Genomic DNA, 21,541 nt, shown 5'->3' on the forward strand with positions numbered 1-21,541 from the left:
TGCCTGGACTACAACACAGATGAGTCAGATATTGCAAGTTCTAGGAAAGTCATTCTGTGAAGTCCAGAACAAATCAATGGAAAAACTAGAATCCAGGATCTATTTTTTTTCTATGTTCTGGATAACTTCGTGTGCAGGGCAATAAACTATGCAAACAGTAGGTGCTTAACAAATGTTTTTAAAATTGCATTATTAGACTGGACTGATACCAGCAGGTATCAAGTAGCAGACTACAGACTCCTGAAGGAAGAAATTGGAGATATGAATTATAAGGAATGATTTTCCTATCCCAAGAGGAGAGTTTAGCAATCATGGGACTGCAAAGAAGTAGGGGCATCTCAGAAAAAAGGCAAATCATACAGCACACTCCATTTAGTACTTGGAATTAAACAGTCATTATTACCCTTTCTGGAAGTATCATTCTCACAACCAGGAAATGGAAACCTAAAAAACTAATTCCCATTTTAAAATGAGTTATAAGAAACCTACACATACCACCTAGACTTGCCGTCTCACTTGCCTGTTAAAATTCCCTTTCTTGTAATTAGGGAAAGGAACTCTGACTTCTGAGGTTCTCAGAGTAATGCTTAATCTCAAGCTACTCCAGTCTCCCATCCCATCCTAAAGAGCTCTGCTATGGAAAAGTGAGGCTATGAGGATAAAATATGCAGATCACACACCCACTTCTGTATGTGAAAAGGGACTTGTGGTGAGGAGACCCATTCCTGATTCTCCATAGGAAAAGTTTTTTACATAGTCTTCAGTGGCTCCTGGGCAGCCCTCCTCATTTGACCATTTTGTGTGACTCAGGATAGATTCTGTGCTAAATTTGAAGAGAGGGATGGCTGAGTTTCTCTCAGGGAGGATCTTCTCACTGAAGATCATCAATTTCTGGGATTTCAGTTGCCAGACAGTTTTTGCTGCCTGGTGTTCAGTGGTACCTCTAGTCCTGTGTGCAGAGTAACCTGGAAAAAGAAGAGGGGATAACTCCAGGTAGAGCTGTTGCCTCAAATAGGACATTTAAAACAGTCTAGAAACCACATGAATAACAGCTGGAGTGATTTGTGACACAAGCTCAGAGAGTACCCTAGTTACTTCTCTCTGAAATTACCTTCCATTTACATCACATATATCTTGCTGGGCAGTTATTTCCATGTTGCCTTCCCCATTAGACCTCAGACAATGTGAGTTCTTTGAGAATAGAAACTCTTATAGCTTTCCTCTGTTATCTCCAGCCTCAACAGATAGTAAGCCCTTAAGAAATGCTTGTTGGCCAACTGACTGCTGTACATACAGACCCAGGTCTGCCCCCTTTCCAAAGATAATCCTGAAGACCTGAGGATGAGAGGCAATTCTGCTTCAACTGAGGGCATCATCAAAGAATTTGAGAGGTGGAAGGGACCCCATTGGCCATGTAGTCCAATACATACAGACATGAGAAAAATCCTCATTATAGCCACCTGACCAGTGTTCATCCACTGAAACCTCTAAGGACGGGAAATTCATTGCCTCCTGAAGCAGCCCATTCCACTTTTGAACAACTCCAGTTATTAGCAAGCTTTTTCTGATATTGCCTCTTTGCAATATTCACTTAGTATTCTCGGTTCTGTCCTCCAGGGCCAAACAGAACAAATCTAATTCTTCTTTTGTAAGGCTGCCCTTCTGGGCAGTTAGATGGTACAGTGGATAGAATGCTGCCCTGAAATCAGGAGGACCTGAGTTCAAATCTGGCCTCAGACACCTAGCATCTACGTGACCCTAGGCAATCAAGTACCTCAAGATTCTCAACATGTCTCTTCCTCTACACCCTCTCCAAGAAAGTCAATGTGTCAACTGATCCTCCTAAGGCCCTTCATTGTGCTGGTTGCTTTCCTCTGGGCATTCTCCATCTTAACCATGTCAAGTCAACAAACTTAAATATATCAAGCTCTTATTATGTATCCAGCACTGTGCTAAGCAGGGGAGGGGGGGATAACAAGAATGAACATGTAGCACCCAGAATCGAGACCCAGTGAAGGGTACTGAACATAGTACTCCAGATGAGGTATGACCAGAACAGACGGCAGGCCTCTCTTTTCCTGGAAATTATGTCTCTCTTAATGCTGTCCAGGACTGAAGTGGAACTTTTGGCTGCCACATCATGTTGCTGATTCTTCTCAAGGCTTTGGTCCAATAAAATGCAGTTACTGTTTAACCATGCCTCTCCTACATTGTTGTAATGTTTATTTTTTTCCCCATTCAAGTATAAGACTTTATACCCTTTTCCCTATTGAGTTTTGTCTTACTAGATTCAACCCAGTGCTCTAGCCTGACAGGATCCTTTTAGATTCTAACTCTCATCTTGTGTTTTAGCTTTTCCATCCAAACTGGGTCATCTGGAAATTAGATGAGCCTAGCACCTATGCCTTTATTCAGGTCATTGAAAACAATTTTAACACATAGGGCCAAGCAGAGCTCTCTGAGGCTCTACAATGGAGATTGGACACATCAATATTGAACCACCAAAAACTATTCTTTATTTCTTACTGAGCAATCAGCCCTGACTCCATCTAATTATAATATCACCTAATCTGTATCTCTTTATCTTCTCTACAATGTTGGCACAAAATGTAGTAGAATCTATTCTAAAATCTAGGTAAAGGTTGGGTCCACAGCCACATCTTTTACTTCTCCCTCTTCTGTCTCACTGACATTTTGGGGAAATGCTTCTAACCTTTTATCTGATGAGCCTTGGCCTCCACGTGTCATCATCACTCATCTGAGGCCTGCATTCAACAATGGGGATCCCCCAGAAAAGGTTCTCCTCCTAGTCCATATGAGAGCCATAGGAAAGGTAGTAGGGGAGGAGGACACTAGGGAAGACCTCCACCTGTTCAAATAGTCTCCTATAATTATTTTCTTCTGTACATCATCCTCAAAGGGCAGGCACATGAAACAGCATATCAGCACATCTGAGGCATGGAATTAAAAGTCAGTACTCGGGAAGGTCTCCATAACTAGGGAGGTAGTGTGTGTGGTACAGTCTTAGAAGGGAAAACACTCTATCACCTGCTCCAACTTTTCCACCTCAACTTCCCCAGGTCAGTAGTCTCATTGAGCTAAAATACCATTCTGCTTCTTTTGCTCCCACCCTTCCCATAGGCTAACAGCTTTAGAAACAGCTATTTTCTTCCTCTCTTGGGGTGAAAAACCAGAATGTGTATTGGGTATCATTATTTCCATCATCAACAACTTCCAAGAGGCAGGATTGGTTTCAAAGACCGCAGTGATGCAGAACTTTATTTACAGGTGACTCCCTCAGCTGAGTTTCCAGACCATTTTGGGACCCAAGGAATTCACTATACCTGAACATTTCGATTGAGGCTGACAGCTGGCATGAAGACCCCATCCACATGGTCAAAGGCAGTAGGACCCTGTTGTTGCCCATTGATGTAGAAGGTCAGGGTATGTTTATTCAGATCCAGAAGTACACCAACTGTAGCCCCTTTAAATACACCACCTTCAGTCCTAGAGGAAACCCAACAAAGCCCAGTTACCAATGCTGACCTTACACTGTTGGTGAAATAGGTGATCACAGTATCACAGATTTAAAGCTGGAAGGGACCTCAGAGTCCAACTATAACTTACTCATTTTATAGATGAGAAACTAAGGACCAGTTAAGTGACTCTGCATTGCACATAGAGCAATATGGGGATGTGCTGGTAAATGTTTAATAACTGAGCTGCAGAAGATGGGGACAGGCAGAATGGATGCACCTACCTTCCAGTTTCATCTGCATTATCAGCACTTTTTTAAATCCAGACAATCAAACAGTAACTCAATTAACAATAAATCAAGCCCTGATATATAGCATTTACCAACTCTGAGGCGTAAATGCCTACAATGAAAACTTTACAATCTGTTTTAAGCAAGTCAGTTAGTAAACCCCTATTGAAATCCCAGCACTAGAGATTCAATCCTTTGACTTTACTCAACTGAAACCAATTCAACTAACCTTTAAATAATTATTGAGCATAAAGTGTGGTACCAAGCAATGGGATTAAAGGATTTAAAAAAAATCATAGCTTTTGTCTTCTAGGAGTCAAAAATTGGGTGAATAACAAGATGTGGCCATAAACATAATTTGTTCAAATATAGTTAAGGGAAGGTCAGTGTGGTACAATGAAAAGAGTCCCGGGTTTGGAGTCAGAGAATTTATGTATAAATCACTGCTCTGCCCCTTATTACCCATGTGACTTTAGGCAGAACATTTAATTTCTGTGCACCTTCAATCCTCAACTGTAAATCTCCACTCCCAAGCATACGTTATGTACCTGTGACAGAGGGTGCAAGGGGTGGTCCAAATAGAGTAATAGGCCCAGTAAATTAAAGGAGGGAGGGATCACTTTTAATTGGGAGAAAGCGAGAATCATAGAAGTCTTAAAGGAGGTAGCACCTAATCTTGTGCTTTTAAGAGTGAGAATTTCAACAAGGTAGCAGTGGGAAGTTACCTCAAGGTATGATGTTAGCAAATCTACAGAGGTACAAGACTGAGAAGATGAGATCAGTGAGAAACAAATAATAACTTGACCAGAGCATAGAGTATGTGAAAGGCATCAATATAACATAAGGCTGCAAAGCTAGGTTGGAAGCAGGAGGTTAAGGGACTTGAAAAACTGGCTAAGGAGTTTCTATTACATCTTTTAGCACTAATGAATTACTGAAGGTTTTTTCCTCAGGAGCCTGACTTTATGATATCTATGAATTAGGACACTTGCTTTGGCAATTCTGTGAAGGATGGAGTGGAAATGGTAAGGACTGGATTCAGAGAGGTCATTGAGGAAGCCATTACAAAAGGTCTACGAAATAGCATAGTCCAAGTAACAAGGGCTAGAACTAGGGTATTGACAGTGTGAGTAGAGAGAAAGGTATAGGTTATGAAAGATATTGTAGAGTAGAGGTGTCAAACTGTGGAAAGCAAATTAAAATGTATTTGGGAAATATTTAACAAAGTAAATGAAAATACAATGAAACAGAGATAATGTGTTAATATGTTCCTCCAGGATCATTGACTTGTTGGTAAAGGGGATTACATAGCTGAATTAAACCATGGACCATGCTATGTAGGGTTCCCAAGATGGACAATATAGTCAAAAGTTCTGACAAAAGGTGATATACTGGAGAAAAAAATAGTAAATCACCCCAGTATCTTTGCCAAGAAAGCCCCATGGACAATATCAAAATGATAGAAGGTATGAAACTAGAAGATGAGCCTCTCGGGCAGGAAGGTGTCCAATATCTTACTGGGGAATAGTGGAAGACAACTACAAGTTGCTCCAGAAAGAATGAAGCTGCTGGATCAAAGCCAGAAGGAAGTTCAGCTGAGGATAAGATCAATATTGTAGAGGAAACTGGAATGTAAGATCTATGGACCAAGCTGGATGTAGTCAACAGGCAATGGAAAAATTAAACATCTGCATCTTGGGTGTCAGTGAATTTAAATGAATAGGAAGGGGTGAATTTAATTCAGATGATCTTTACATATATAACTGTGGGCAAGAATCCTTACAAGAAATGGAGTAGCCCTCATAATCAATAAAAAAAGTAAGAAAATCAGTACTAAAGTATAATCTCAAAAATGAGAGAATAACAGAGGATTCTGGGAAGATGGCAGAGTAGATCAAAAGATTTCAAGCTGTCACGGTTTTCTTCCACAAAAGAGATAAAACAGCACCTGTGAGAGAAAATAGAGCTGTGAAAACAAGTAAGAACAGGGGCAGAACAGGGGTCCTCTTGGGACCATTGGAGAAGACTTGCAGAAAAATCCCAGGACTAGTCTCCTCCCTGTGAAGAGTAAACACCTCCAGGCTAAGAGCCACTTTCATAACAAGCCACAGACTGCAAGCCCTGAGGTTAGCTGGGTTGGGAGACTGCCTCTGTCTGCCAAAGGAAATTTTAACCCTGAGAGAAGTGAGTAGGGCATCTGACCTGGAGAAGATCTAGGGAACCTCTTCTGATAAGGAATGCCAGATTCAGCTGTCCTGCGGTGAGTGACAGAAGTGAAAAGGAACCAGCACACGCCTAGTGAGTGCAGAAGCAGTGGGGCAGGGACTCCACAGGCTGTGGACACTTACAGGAGGCTGGAGGTTTTGGTTTGAGTACAAGGTCAGAGGGGAGAACTGAAGAGGATCAGAGGCCAGAGGCACTATCCTTTATAATCCAGGACCAGAGGTGATTATAAAAACTAAATAATCCCTCCCTCCCCCCTGCAAAAACTGCACAGGCAAGGGAGAAAGAATCCAACCACAGAGAGCTGATATGGAATTAGAGACAACTGGGGTTTGTCTTCAGAGGAGGATACTGAAGCAACCAAACCCTCTTCTGTCCCAAAAAATAATTACAAAAGGTTACCTGTCCAAAAAGAATTCATTGAAAAACTTAAAAAGACTTTAAAAAATCAAATGAGAGACATTGAGGAAAAATTAAAAATAAAAATGAGAATAGTACAGGAAAAACAAGATGATTATGAGAAGAAAGTCAAACTATTAGAAAAGGAGATCCAGAATCTTAAGGAAGAAAATAACTCCTTGAAAATCAGAATTGGTCAAAGGGAAGCCATTGAAGTTATAAGAGATGAAGAAATTTTAAAAAAACCCAAAATATAAAGAATGAAAAAATAGAAGAGAATGTGAAACATCTCATAAGAAAAACAACAGATCTAGAGGACATATCAAGAAGAGAAAGCATAAGAATAATTGGACTACCTGAAAGTTCTGATCAACAAAAGAATTTTGATACAATAATACACAAAATAAATAAAGAAAATTGTCCCTAAGTATTAGAACAAGAGGGGAAAGTAGAAATAGGAAAAAGTCCACCAATTACCCACCTGAAAGAGATCCTACAAGGAAAACTCGCAGGCATATTACAGTTAAGTTCCAAGACTCCCAAATCAAGTGTGGCACAAATAACATCTCTTATGAATATGAAGTGGAAATGATGACTAGATTTAAGGGATTAGATCTGGTAGATAAGAGTACCTGAAGAACTATGGACGGAGGTTTGAGATATTGTACAGAAGGCAGCAACAAAAAACGTTTCAAAGAAAAAAGAAAAGCAAGAAAGCAAAATGACTGTCTGATGAGGTTTAACAAATAGTTGAGGAAAGAAGAAAAGTGAAAAGTAGAGGAGAAAGGGAAAGATAAACCCAACTGAATGCAGAATTCCACAGAATAGCAAAGACAGATAAGAAGGTTTTCTTTAATGAGCAGTGCAAAGAAACAGAAGACAAGAGATCTCTTCAAGAAAATTAAAGATATTAAGGGAATATTTCATGCAAAAATGGGCATGATAAAAGACCAAAAATGGTAGGTACTTAACAAAAGTAGAAGAGATTAAGAAGAAGTGGCCAGAATACACAGAGCAATTATATAAGAAAGATCTTAACATCACCAATAACCATGATGGTGTGTTGACTGATCTAGAGTTATATATCCTGGAGAATGAAGTCAAGTGGACCATAGGGAGCCTTGCTAACAATAAGGCTAGTGGAGGCCTTATTGTTCCAGCTGAGTTATTTAAAGTCCTAAAAGATGGTGCTGTTAAAGTGCTGCAGTTAATATGCCAGCAAATTTGGAAAACTCAACAGTGGCCCCTGGATTGGAAAAGATCAGTTTATGTTCCAATCCTAAGAAGGGCAATCCCAAAGAATGTTCAAATTACCAAGTGATTGTGCTCTTTTCATATGCCAGCTTAAAAATCTGCAAGCTAGGCTTCAGCAATATATCAACTGAGAATGATCACAACAGGCTATTTTTCCAAAGAGACAGAGGAACGACCCATTATGGAGAAAACAAGGGAGTTCCAAAAAAACTTCTTTGACTGCATTGCAGCCTTTGACTGTGTAGATCACAACAAAATGTGGCAAATCCTCAAAGAGATGGGAGTACCAGATCATCTTACTTGTCTCCTGAGGAACCCAGATATGGCCCAAGAAGCAACATGGAACAACTGATAAGTTTAAGATTGGACAAGGAGAATGCCAAGACTGTATATTGTCATCTTACTTAACTTTCATGCAGAGTACCTCATGCAAAACGCCAGGCTGGATGAATTAAAAGCCAGAATTATGGTTGCTGGGAGAAATATCAAGAATCTAAAATAATTTTATGGACAATTTCTCAGATAAAGACCTCATACCTCAAACATATAGAGAACTTTGTCAAATTTATAAGAATATAAGTTTTTCCTCAAGTAATAAGTGATTAAAGGACATGAACAGGCAGTTTTTTTTGATGAAGAAATCAAAACTGCACATAGTCATGTGAAAAAATGTTCTAAACCATTATTAACTAGAGAAATGTAAATTAAAACTACTTTGAGACATCATCTTACACCTATCAGATTTGCTAAAATGATAGAAGGGAAAAATGACAAGTGTTGGAGGGGATGTAGAAAAATTAAGACACTAATATACTCAGTGAAACTGTGAACTGATTCTACAATTTTGGACAGCAATTTGGAATTGTGCCCAAAGAGTTATAAAATTGTATATCCTTTGACCAAGCAATACCACTATTAGGTTTGTTTCCCAAGGTGATCAAGGGAAAAAGGAAATGAAGCTATATGTTTTAAAATATTTATACGAGCTCTCTTTATGGTGGCAAAGAAGATGGGACTCATTGGAAAAGACCCTGATGTTGGAAAAAATTGAAGTCAAAAAGAAAATGAGATGGCAGAGAATGGATGGATAGATAGAATCATGGAAGCAATGAGCATGAGCTTAGACACACTTTAGGAGGTGGTGGAGGATGGACCCCCTCGGTGTGCTATAATCCATAGGGTCACAAAGAATTGAACATAACTAAATGACTGAACAATAGCAAATGTTAATATGTACTTTTCTAAGTTAACTCAGCAGTCCAAAGGATCCTTATGTATAATTTAATGTCCCTCTTTCTAGTTGCCTTTGACGCCACTGCTATAGAGTTAACAGGACTTAGCAAATGATTGAACTTGGAGAGGCAGAAGGAAAGAAAAGGGTCCAAGATAATTCCCAGGTTTTGAGATTGGATGTTTGGGAGAATAGGGAAGCAATTTAGAGGTGATAGATGTGAAGTTCAGCTTGGGATATAAAGAGTCTGAGACTGGAACATATCGACACAGATACCCAGTTTCCTGGGTAGCTATAAATTCAGTGTACCTAGTGGTTTGGTTTAAGAAGTACAAAACATTTTTATGTACATTATTTCATTTTACCTTCATAAACACCCTGTAATTTGGTGGTGCAATGGGTAAGTAAGAGTTCTGGAAGTGGAAGCAGAGAACTTTTGAATCCCATTGGAATTCTCCCTTTGCTACTTACTGCATGTGGGTCCTCGAACAAGTCACAATCTCTCTAGGTCTCAGTTTTGAGCTTAGACCTGATCATCTCTAAAGTCCCTTTCAGTTCTAAATCTATGATCTGTATTGTCCAGTAGCGAGGCATTCACAGTAATTCTGTTATCTTCCTTTTTCAGATAAGGAAAGTTTAGAGAGGTTATGATTTGTCCAGGGTCACTCAGTTACACAATGGCAGAGTTAAAACTCAAACCCAAACCTCTAAGCCCAGTACTACTCATTTTCCTATAGTATGTTGTCTCTCACAAATAAATCCCTTTTAAAATGTAAGTACCCTTGGCAAGGTGAACACAGTAAGTGGCTAGCCCACCTCTTAGGAGGATTCACCTTATTTGGACATTTTCTTTCTAATTAACCAGGATCAGAGTACTGAGGAGCTCAGAGCTTTGATGGGTGAGATCATGTTTTGAGTAAAGCGCTACCTGGTAAGGGCAGGTCTCAGTGCATAAAGCATCATGAGGCTACTGAGTATGCCAGGTAGGCAAGTATATTAGCAAAGTGGGAAGGGTGCAGTCAATAGAACTTCTTTACACTATTGCCTAGAAATGACTTTACTCCTCACAAAGAGATAATTGCAATTAATAGCATAAATTAAAATTCTAGATCTCTCAGCCCTTTGGTAAAGTATCCAAAGAAACTAAAGATGCAAAATAGTTCCCTCTAGTCTAGTTTAAAAATATATATATATATATCCCTAGCATTTAGCACAATATCTCGAACATAGTAAGAGCTTAATAAATCTTTGTCGACTGACTGAGTAGCTCATAACAAATCTTCCTATCTGCCCAACTTCCACTGATAGTAGGAGCTAAGGCTTCCACTTAGAAAAAAAATTCCCACTCATCCTAGAGCTTGAAAATATATTAGAACTATTCAGCATTGGTGTCTATTAAAAATGTAAATCCTTTCCTGAGAGGTGATATTTTAAGTATTTATACCTTGGTACAAATGAATTCACCCCTTAACTGAAAGATTTTTTTAATTGGGTTGGGGTGGAGAGAAGGAAAGAGGAATGAATTTAAGTTATAATAAGGAGGAAGGAGGAAGGAAAGCTCTGAAAGGGAAATTGGAGGCACTGAGCACAAACCTTGTCTGTTTCACAATTATTTTTTCCCAATACTGGCCATGGAGTGGCTCCCTCAGAGTGTAGAGCAAGGATGTGTCTGGAGCTGGGGATTCGGGGTCCTGCACCAAGTGTTGAGAACAGAATGGCAAAGCTTGAGCGTGCCACATAAACAATCAGAACTAGTGCTGTTCTGATATAGACCACAGTGTGGCAGTACAGGACAGGGAAGTGGTTAATAACATGGCGACAAAGATGCCACACTCAAGTAGGTGAAGCCAGCCTTTGTCTTGAACAGATTCAAACATCCTTCTTCCCCAAACTTAACTGGCTCCATACCTACCCCTACTAGTCTCCTTACTGTTGCCTGAAAGCCTTCTCCAGCAGTAGCTTCTATAAGCCTGTAACCCCAGATACTGAAGAAATCCTGACTGTTCTCTCCCTCAACCTTCTCCCATGGCCTTTCCATACATATGCTGCCAATAACTCTCTATTTGGCCCCATCCTCACAGCTTAACAGTCTCAAGAGGGAGGAAACTGAAATCAGTGGTACTCATCAGGTTATTGGGATCTCTGCAAATTACAGTTCTGCAAGTTTGCCAATCTCAATTTCCTTGCTAAAAACTAAGGGCCTGACTGGAAAAATCTCTTACATCTATAGAAAATAGGGGGGGACATGGCATGTCCTCCCCAGAAGATGGTTGCCAACTTTGTAGGGAGTATAGGAGTAGACTGAACTAAGATCCCTCTCCCTTAAAAACAGCCATATACATTCCACTAGGAAAAATGCAGCTCTATTTAAAGGAGGTTGAGGAGGGGGGTTTTCCACAATTTTAGTTTTTCTCTGGACCATTAGGGTACCCTTGGACAAATTACTTTTCTCTTCCAGGTCCAGGCTTCCCAATAAGAAAAGATGACTCCTTTCAGTGTCTGGGAGAAATATCTGATTGCTCTTTCTAAGGGGTTTGCCAGAATGAACCAAGCAAGACAGAGGAAATCAAAGAATTTTCTTTTGAAGACTCAGTTTCCAGCTTTGCCCTTGAGACTTCTCTAACCCACACTGTCCTTTCTGGCTGGACAGAGAATAGCACATGGAAAATCTAGAAGCAGAGTGAGGCTTGGGGCTTTTTCCCTCTCTGTTTCTAGGTTTCTCGGCCAGAGGAGAGTACAGTGACTGATTTCAGTGATTTTCCATTACTTGTGTACCCTGGCAGAAGGTAAAGATGAAATCTCTCCAGAGAAACAGAAAGAGGGCACTGAGTAGAGAAGGGAGGAGTCAGGTTGGTGCTGTCGCATTCTTTGTGGTTAAGGAGAGTGACCAAGGTGACCATGAAATACTGCAGTGAGTCCAGGCATTGCAGATACTTCTTTCCAACCAGGCTGATAAAGAACACCAATCTCCCCTTCTGCAAGTTAGGTTGGTCAGGTTTTAGTCAGTCGTCTGCTGTACTCAGGAGGCTGTAATAAGTCTGCTATCTTAATTCCCGTAATCTTTTTAAAAAATTCTTTTCTTTCACTCATTTGATTCCAACACTATTTGTTGAGAACTTGCTATTTATTTTGTGAGTATAGTATGTAAAGAAGCATTATACTCAGTGCTAAGGGATCCATTAAGATGAATAAAATGTGGTCCTTTTAAGGTATTTTTTATCTCCTGTAACATACTCCTGTTGTCTTATACTTAAGGAAAAGCAGGAAGATAGACAGCAATATGGTACAGTGGAAAAAATGTTCTCCCTGAAATCACATGACTGGGTTCAAATTCTGTTTGTGACACTTTCTCTGTGACCTTGGGTACATCACCTGACTGAGCAGCCTCAGTTTCCTCATATGTAAAAAAAAGAGGTTATAGATGGCTTCTGAAGTCTGTTCCAGGACTACATTAATGATCTAGGAGGTACAATGTACATATTTACAAAATGAACAGGAACGAGACCTTCCTCCCCTGGGAAACCCCTGCTAGAGAAAGCACAATAATAGAACTTAGAATACAGTGAATGCTGGGCAAAGCATGCCAACCCAAAGCCAGGGAGGAAAACCATCTTCAATAAGATAGAGGTATAAGATCCCCCCAAATAGGAACCAACTAGTATTTAATGGCTGGGGAAGCCATTTAATTAAAGAAGAACTGTGAATTTGAGGGAGGTAAGTTTTGGGTTAAAGTGAAAAAAAGGTTTTAGGAAATGAGGAAGGTCAATTCACAAGAGACCTTTCTAAGCCAGGGCACAAATCCTTGTCATGGCTGACTTTGGGGGAGATGGGTTGAATAGGAAGCAATAAAGGAATATCTATGTGGTTGTTATAGCTGTTTCTCAACTCATCCCTTGCTCTTGGTATCATTTTGTACTGAGCCAAGTAATCACTAGCTTCTGCTTGTGTTCTGGGCCTCCACTTTTCCTTCTTGAAAATAGGGACCAAGAGTAACTAAAATATTTCCCAACCTCTCAGGTGATAATGATTATAAAACAGAAGAGAAAGATACCACTCAAATGGGAATGTTCATTCAGAGAGACCCCAGTGAGCCCAGGTCATAAGGGAGAGTCAAGCCCAGGACCACTCACCGGTTGGTGTGGGAGTTGCAGTGCATGAACCAGCTTCGATTATTGTCCACGTACATGGCCCAGGCCTTGTCATCCTTACCCAGCATCATATCCTTGACCACATTAACTCTGGCTACACCAAAAGCTGGATCCGGATGGTTGTCATATCGGTCCACGTGGAATTCCCAGTAATGAACTCCCTTAGAAAAAGCTGCTGTACCCAGCACTACCCGGTCATCATAACTGCTACATGTAGCCGTCTGGTTGTCATTTGACAGGACTATGTCCCGGTGGCCAGAGTTGGGGTCGAATGTGAACCAGGCCACTATAGCAGAAGAAGAAGGAGGAACAGGAGGAGAAGGAGGAAGAAGAGGAGGAGAGAGAGAGAAGAAAAGAGAGAGAGAGAGAGAGAGAGAGAGAGAGAGAGAGAGAGAGAGAGAGAGAGAGAGAGTCAAAGGGAAGGAATTTAAATAGCATTGAGGCAGTTAGTGGTACAGTGGGTAGAATACTGGGCATACAATCAGAAAGACCTGAATTCAAATTCACACTCAGACATTTACTAGTTTTGTGACCCTGGGCAAGACATGTAACCTCTGTTTGTCTCAGTTTCCTCAACTGGGAAATGAGGTTAATAATAGCACCTATTCCAACAGGGTTGTTGTAATGATCAAATGAAATAATAATTATAAAAAGGGCTTAGCACAGTGCCTGGCACAAAGTAGGCACTATGGAGATACTTATTCACTTCTCAGTCTGATAGAAAAAGGGCTTCACACAGTTAACAAAGTGATTTTTTTCTAAGATACTGATCTGACCAAGTCACTCCCTTACTCAATAAACTCCAATGGCTCCCTATGAGTTCTAGAATAATTTAAACTCCTCTGTTTATCATTCCCCCACCTGATTCCAACCTTCTTTTCCAGCCTTTTTCACATTACTCTCTATCACACACCCTACCCTATTGTCCAACTGTACTGGATTGTAAATTGCTGCATACCTGACTCTCTGTCTTATCTCTATACACACTTGCACTGGCTGATCCTTAAACCTGGAAGGTATTCCTTACTCATCTTTGCCTCTTAGAATTCCTAGTTTCCTTCAACGCTCAACTCAAGCCTATGGTTTTTCTCATCTCTCTCCAGCTATTAGTACTTCAGCCCCCCTACCCCCTACCCCAACATTACCTTTTATTTACTTATTTATTTTGTGCATACCTATATATGTACATGTTGTTTTCCTCAAGTAGATTGTAAACTCCCTGAGGGAGTTTTTGTATCACCAATGCCTCACATAGTCCCTGGCACGTAGTAGTAATAAATGAATGTGGGGGATTGTGTAATTAATTATAAGAGAGAAGTTGGACTAGATAACTTGTAAGGATCTTCTTAGTTCTAAAATGTTATGATTCTATGTTTCATTTAATTTTCTTTGGAAATTAAGAGACCAAAGCTGACTATTGTTCAGTTTAATTCAATTCAATTCAGTCCCCCAAAGCACTAATTAGGCATCTACCATGAGGTAAGCAGCTAGGTGGTGGAGTGGATAGAGTGCCAACCTTGGAATCAAGAAGACTCATCTTCCTGAGTTCAAATCCAGACTCAGGCACTTACTAGCTGTGTCATGTTGGGCAAGTCATTTAACCCTGTTTGCCTCAGTTTCCTCATTGGCAAAATGAGTTGGAGAAGGAAATGATAAACCACACCAATGTGTTTGCCAAAAAAATCCTTAATGGGGTCATGAAGAGTCAGACACAACCGACAAAGACTGAACAACAACAACATGGAACAGGTACTGTGCTAAGCACTAATATGAAACAAAAACAAAAGATTTTCTAGGGGAAATAACACAGACAGAGATAAATACAAAATATGTATGAAATAAACACAAAATAGTTGGGAGAGTGGGTGGTGGTGGTAAACACTGGGGGAAACAAGAAAGGTCTCTTATAGGATATTGCTCTTTGAGTTGAGCCAAGAAGGTAGCTAGGAGTTCCAAGAAGTGGAGAGAGAGACAGAGAGAGAGAGACAGAGAGAGAGAGAGAGAGAGAGAGAGAGAGAGACAGAGAGAGACAGAGAGAGAGAGACAGAGAGAGAGAGAGAGAGAGAGAGAGAGAGAGGGAGAGAGGGAGAGAGAGACAGAGAGAGAGAGAGAGAGAGAGAGAAAGAGAGAGAGAGAAAGAGAGAACATTACAAGTCATGGGGTATATAGCTTGTGCATGAACATGGGAAATGGAAACTAAGGTTAAGAGAGATGAAGAGACTTGAACAAGGTCTCACAGCTAACTGTTTGTCAGAGTCAGGCCTGCTGACTCTCAGTCTGTTGAACTATGCAGCTCCCCAGTTATCAGAGGAAGTAGGCTGTAGGCAAGTAATAACAGCTAACACTTATGCATTTATATAGTACCTTAATGTCTGCAAAATGCTTTATAAATAAACTCCTTTTATCCTCCCAAAAGCCCTAGGAGATAGATACTATGATTAGCTTCATTTTACAGATTGAGGAAACTGAGGCAGTCAGAGTTTAAACAACTTTCCCAGGGTCACACAGCTACTAAATGTCTGAGGCTGGATTTGAACTCAGTTATTCTTGACTCCAGGCCCAGTGCTCTATTCACTATGGTACTTAGCTGATCCAAGTTGAAATCTTCCCTTAAAATTGTGACTATAAAATCGTATGAGTACTGTCTACCTTTAGGTTACTGAGGCCTTCTGCTGTGAGGTATGCTATTCTGCTAGCATCACAGGGTTTAAATTTACATTATTTTATAGATGAGGAAACTGAGACACAGAGAGGTTATTCAAGTTGCCCAACTTTACACAGCGAGGAACAGAACTCACCTGTCAGGATAAAGGAGGCTGGTGAACATTTTTAGAGTTGTCTAGTGGTTTTGTAAGCTGGCATATTTTAAATATGCCTCTAGCAGGCAGATCTACTATTACTTCTGACACATTCTGACTGTATGACCCCAGAAAGATATTTAACTCCTGAGTACCCACAAGCAAGGGTGGGGAACCTGGGCCCTTGAGGCCACATGTGGCCTCTAGGTCCTCAAGTGTGACCCTTTAACTGAATCCAAACTTCAGCTTGAATCTTCAGACTGAATCCAAATGATAACTTCAAGTTTCGATTCGGTCAAAGGGCCTCACTTGAGGACCTAGAGGGTCACATATGGCCTGAAGACCCCAGGTTCTCCACTCCAGAGTCTAATGCTATCCATTGCAGAGAAGGTGCCGAGTTATGCACTGATTGAGATAGTTTATTTTTAAAAAATATTCACCAGTTTCCCTTTATTGCTATTGCTTCTTAGGCTTTTATGCTCCTCTGGGAGCATATGCACCTGGGTTACAATCTGGAGCTCCTAGTTCTTTATGAACAGTAAGCAGTTGGACAACAGGGAGTAGGGCTCTGTGAGGCAAGGAAGGGATAGCAGCTGGGGAAGCGGGGAAGCTGTGGCCTTGATTTAGCAGAAGCAAAACATCCATGGATTTTGATTCTCTATCCCTAGTATTGTTCCCATCTACTGGCATGGAAAATCAAGATCTGATTATCTATAAATGTACTCATATGACCTAAAAACCAGATGGGTGTTTAGGCTAAATAAAGTCAGCTGTCACATCTGAGCTCTTTTCACTTTGTTTTTGATGAATGTGTTAGTGTGGAGAGAAAGGGCGAAAGCCCTAGAGACTGAAACCCATTCAACCTTAGAATATCAAATACCATTCAGGGGTCATTACACGAAGCAAGCAGCAGCAGCAGCAACAACCCTACCCTCCCAGGTTGCTCCATCGCTAGCCCACCAACATGGCTTGCACATCAAGGGATTTTTCTCAACCTTCTAGGACTGCTGGATTTTCAGTGACTAAAGAAGAGCTGCTTTAGTTGTGGTATGGGGTCAGGTATAGATGTGGGAGGGGATATTTTTATGAGTTCTTAGGATGAGATAAGGTAGGTATCTTGTTATTTTATGTATGAACAAGAAACATAACAACACATTAGTTCTGTGTTCTAAGTTGCTGACGTTTCCTTTACAGTGTGTTTGCTGCTATCAGGCCATCCCACCCTCAAGATGAAATGCAGTCCAGGTCTGCATCCTTAGGGAAATAAATATCCCATAGGAAACCACAGACATGTGTGGCCATATCTGTTGTGTTTTGAAGAAAAATGTAAACAAGACTCACCATCAGATGTCTGAAGAACGACAGTCTTGCTGTAAGGCCCAACTCCAGAGGAATTGAAAGCCTTGACTCTTGCATTGTAGGTACTGTTGAAATGGAGGCCATCAATGGTGCACAGGGTTTCCTTGCCAACATAGACTTCCTAAATGAGAGGCAAGACCATTAAGCTTCCCCCCACATTTGTAAATTTCAATTAGGAAATGGCACAAAAGCAATAAGTAGATAATAATTCAGTAATTTAAGACTTTCCTTGGGGGTGGGGAGATCAAATGTCTAAATTCCCTGTCAACTATAAGCCCATGACTTTCATAGATCTTGAAAGCAGTTATTGTTGGAGCAAGAATCATAATAATCAATGATCTCTTATTGCCCTGGTCACCTCAAATCAGAGTAATGGCCCAACATTAAAGCTAGTCCTCAATTTAAAGTATTTAGTAACATTAAGCTGGCTGACCTACACTGACTTGATAACCTCCTCTAGCTAACAGTATTTGTTATCTAATTCAATTCAATTCAGCCCAACATTAATTTATTAATCACCTACCAAGTACCAGGCACTATGCTAGGCACTGGGAATAGGACCAAAAAAAATTTACTAAAATGTTCTTGGGGCAGAAAAAGAATACTGCTTTGGTAAGAAAAACTGATAAAATCAGCTTGAAGAAGAAAATAGCCTCTCAGATAAAATGAGGAGGGGAGATACAGAGGCTCCTGAAGATCTGAGGGAGAATTCCCCTCAGATAAATATACTGGGAAGAACTATTTAAATAAAGGCAGATCACTGACTGAGGAATTGGATTTAGGCCATTGTGGTCTATTAGCTCATTTGTATATTACTATTTTCTGTGTTTTGAAAGACAGAGTTGATTCCTCAAATAACTGAGGAATATGAGATAGTCATATGAGAGCTTTTGGGGTTATAACTGAGAGAAAAGTACAACTGTTGATTTCACATCATAAGTTGCAAACTGATCACTTTTTATGAGTACTTATTTGAGGGATTAGAAGCTAGGTAGAAGAAGGAGCTAAAAAAGGGGGACAAAGAGATGATCAGGTAAAGATAGAAGTAGGAGAGAAAGAGTCAGAGACAGAAGATACAGAAGACTGCAAGAGTGGCTGCTTATAGAAGATAGAATACGGGAGCTGACAGAGAGCTGATCAAGGCTTATAGGAAGGATCTGCAGCTGTTTTGCTGGGAACTGTGCTGATTAGAAGAGAGACACTGCTTTGCTGAGAGCTGATTGGTTGAAGAAATGCAGTATTAGCCTCTAGTGCCATCTACAACTTGAGAAAAGGGACCTTTCTCAAGTTTTGCCTACACTGCTCTTTACTTTTCTCTGCTTTCTGATTTAAGGTGGAGAAACAGAGTGGGAAAGGCAGGCTTTGCATCTTCTTTGCTTTGTAAAGAAGTGTAACTGTTGAGAGATACTTGGATAAATCGGAATTACCTGCTATTTAAAGAGCTGGCGAGGGTAAAGGTGCATGGCCCTATTACTAAACTCCATAGAGCCAACCTCAGAGAACATGGTAGTTCTTCAGTTGAAGGCAATTACTTGCAACAAGAGCATAATACTTTTTCAGCACCCTGCTAAGGTTGGCTATTAGAGGTTGGAGCTTATTACTGCTTTAACATCCCAAGAGCAGCCCAGAAGCAACTTTGTCCAGTTAGAAAACTGTGAGGACAAGAAGGAAAGCAGATCATAGACAAATAGTTTTGCCCAGATGGTGACTAGTATTCTCCAGAGACACCAAGAAGAAGGCACACATCTTGTGTTATGAGGTGCCTTAAGTACCTGGGTTTCCCTAGTCATGTGCTTCCCTGGTAGGTTTCTGTATTATTCCATAGCTTGAAATTATACAGTATCACTACAATAATACTGAAATTTTAAAAAATGAGCCTTTGTCTCAGGGAGAAACCTGAGTTTGTTAAGAACATTGTGTGATTGCTCAAAGGCAATCCAGCCTAATTTCATCCTCCTCCTAGTCAATTGAGTAAAGATCTCAATAGAAGACTCTACAGTGTTTCAGGGCTTAATGTAATCAGCACAGTGTCATCTGAAAACAAGAATCTGGGGGACCTCACCATCTATAAGGAATCCCTTTTTAATTTGGTCTCTTATTCATGGCAGTGATATTTGGTTTTATACTTCTTTGTATTATCATGGAGTTATTGAACCAAGTTACCCATTATTTTTTCTTTTTTGAATATTATCTAATATAATTTTGATTTATGCATGGTAGTTACCTTGTTGAAGGAGAGTCTTTGAAGTGACATTTTACTTTATAGTATAATATTTTTTAATAGTCAGTCAAAAACAAGCATAATGGGATAGTGTATTCTTTGCACATTTCAATCCAGTCATTATGTGACTGAAAAGATGTAGTCGAAAGTAGGATACAATTTGTGAAAATCTGCCCATTCCCTACTCAAGCCTTTATCAAGGATATCCTCAATGCATGTGTTTATTGTTCTTATAAGAACTTATTTAAAAAACTGTGGGAATGGAAAAACAGGCCTACGGAATGGTACTTACTGATACTCCTTCAGTCACTTTTTTGGGGGGTAATTATAAAGTATGTTCCTTTTTTTCTATAAGTGTATCTTTCCCTTATTCTGTATTCCCTATATATTCTATAATGTATCTTTGTCTTTTTCAGATGGCCTAAGTATTAATCTCTCAATGTCCTCTGAATTATGTGCTTCCAGGACAGATCTCCTCTGTGTATACTTGGTCTAGTTGAACTGTTCTTCCTTTCTTTTCTAGTGACTTCTTGTACAGTACACCAGTGGTTGTGATATTATGCTTTAAGTGTGGAAACATCTGTCATTTGTGGAGAAAACAGTTTGTTATAGAAAACCCTATCTCCAACCAGCAATCAAGCTCCCAGCCATGTGACTCTGAGTTATGACTGGTGAGCATCTACTTTATCTTGCCTGGGAATAGTAATCAAATGAACACTATCATTCCTGGAAAGGACATGTCAGTCGTTTAACTTGTAGTTGCTATCATCATTCTTCCGAGTTCCTGGTCCAAAACATTCCTCCCTGGCCACCACTCTCCTTTCTGTGTTGTCTTCTCCTATTAGAATGTAAACTCTAGGGAAGGGGCTGGCTTGCTTCTATTCCCAGTGTTTAACACAATGTCTGGCACATAGTAAGAATTTAAATTCTTTTTCATTCATTCATTTATATTGATAGATATTTTCCATTTTCCTCTCTCTCTCTCTCTCTCTCTCCCTCTCTCTCTCTCTCTCTCCCTCTCTCTCTCTCTCTCTCTCTCTCTCTCTCTCTCTCTCTCTCTCTCCCTCTCTCCCTCTCTCCCTCTCTCTCTCCATCTCTCTACTCCTCTTGTCTCTCTTACCTAGCTTGAAAGTGCAATGATCATTCATATTGGCCAACACCACTGCTAATAAGCAGGGAAGCTTTGATCTGCTCCATTTCTGACCTTGGTTGGTTTATCCCTCCTTGGGCTGCATGGTGTTCACCTCTCCCTGCCACCTTCTTCTGGCCTTATCATATTAATGCTAGATATCTAACTGCCTTCAGCCCTACTGTAGCTCAGAGCTCCAGAACTCAAACAATCTCTCAGTTTCATCCTCCTCTAGTAGCATGGATTATAGGACTGTACTAGCATACTCAGCCTTTTATCCATTTTCCATCTGTTCATGGTCTTGTACCGAATTTCATCTCTAAATGTCTTTGGGATACTGTAGCTTAGTTGGTCGTTTTGACAAGTGATCTATGTGTAACCTTTTCTTTTTATCTGCTGCTACTTGATAATTTATAAGGCAATTCTCATAATATTTCATTATCTTTTTCTGTAAGATTTTAACAAATGATATACTAAGCCAGGGTTGGTCTTGCTGCCATCTGTTGATTTGACAAGGAAATCAAATGTTTTCTGGCTTACATAGAATCTACACTTTTAAAATTCTCGTTGTAGTCATTGATTTGTATCAGTTAAACTCACTTAGGAAATGGTAATAGTCTATGTAGATGCCTATTTTAAAAAAAATCAATTTCCTAGTCAGCAGCTTGTTTCAGTAGTTCATACTGGAGCAGCCTCAATTATGCTACATGCCCTCTCCTCATTTTTATCCTTTCTTCTAATTTGAAAAGGATTTTTATCTTTGCATGAGCAAGTTGTTGTTCTGACTAAACATGGATTGGAACAATCACAGTAAAATAGCTTTTGTCTTGTCTTCATATCCCCAGTCCCCACCACAGCTTCTTGCATATAGTATGCGCTCAATAAATGCTTTTGGGATTAGAGTGGAGTGGAGTGGACAATCACTCTTATGTTGGTAGCCAATCATTTCTTGGGTGTCAAAATACAAACAATTTCTTTTTTTTATCACGTCCCAAATATTCTAATTCTCTTAT

The 21,541-nt window shown here is 40.1% G+C and overlaps 1 protein-coding gene across 3 annotated transcripts in view; it reads right to left on the reverse strand.

The window, feature by feature from the left end:
• Positions 1–811: 811 nt before the first annotated feature.
• Positions 812–21,541, reverse strand: part of TRIM67 (tripartite motif containing 67) — a 72,867-nt gene continuing 52,137 nt past the window's right edge. For all 3 annotated transcript variants that reach the window (XM_072638594.1, XM_072638593.1, XM_072638592.1), the window contains 4 exons: positions 17,161–17,299; positions 13,004–13,307; positions 3,345–3,507; positions 812–965 (listed from right to left, as the gene is read on the reverse strand). In XM_072638594.1, the coding sequence (XP_072494695.1) occupies positions 900–965; positions 3,345–3,507; positions 13,004–13,307; positions 17,161–17,299 (672 nt within the window). In that variant the 3' untranslated portion in view covers positions 812–899. The remainder of the gene's footprint in view (positions 966–3,344; positions 3,508–13,003; positions 13,308–17,160; positions 17,300–21,541) is intronic.

The sequence above is a fragment of the Notamacropus eugenii genome, chromosome 2, assembly GCF_028372415.1.
Source record: "Notamacropus eugenii isolate mMacEug1 chromosome 2, mMacEug1.pri_v2, whole genome shotgun sequence".
Taxonomy (NCBI): domain Eukaryota; kingdom Metazoa; phylum Chordata; class Mammalia; order Diprotodontia; family Macropodidae; genus Notamacropus; species Notamacropus eugenii.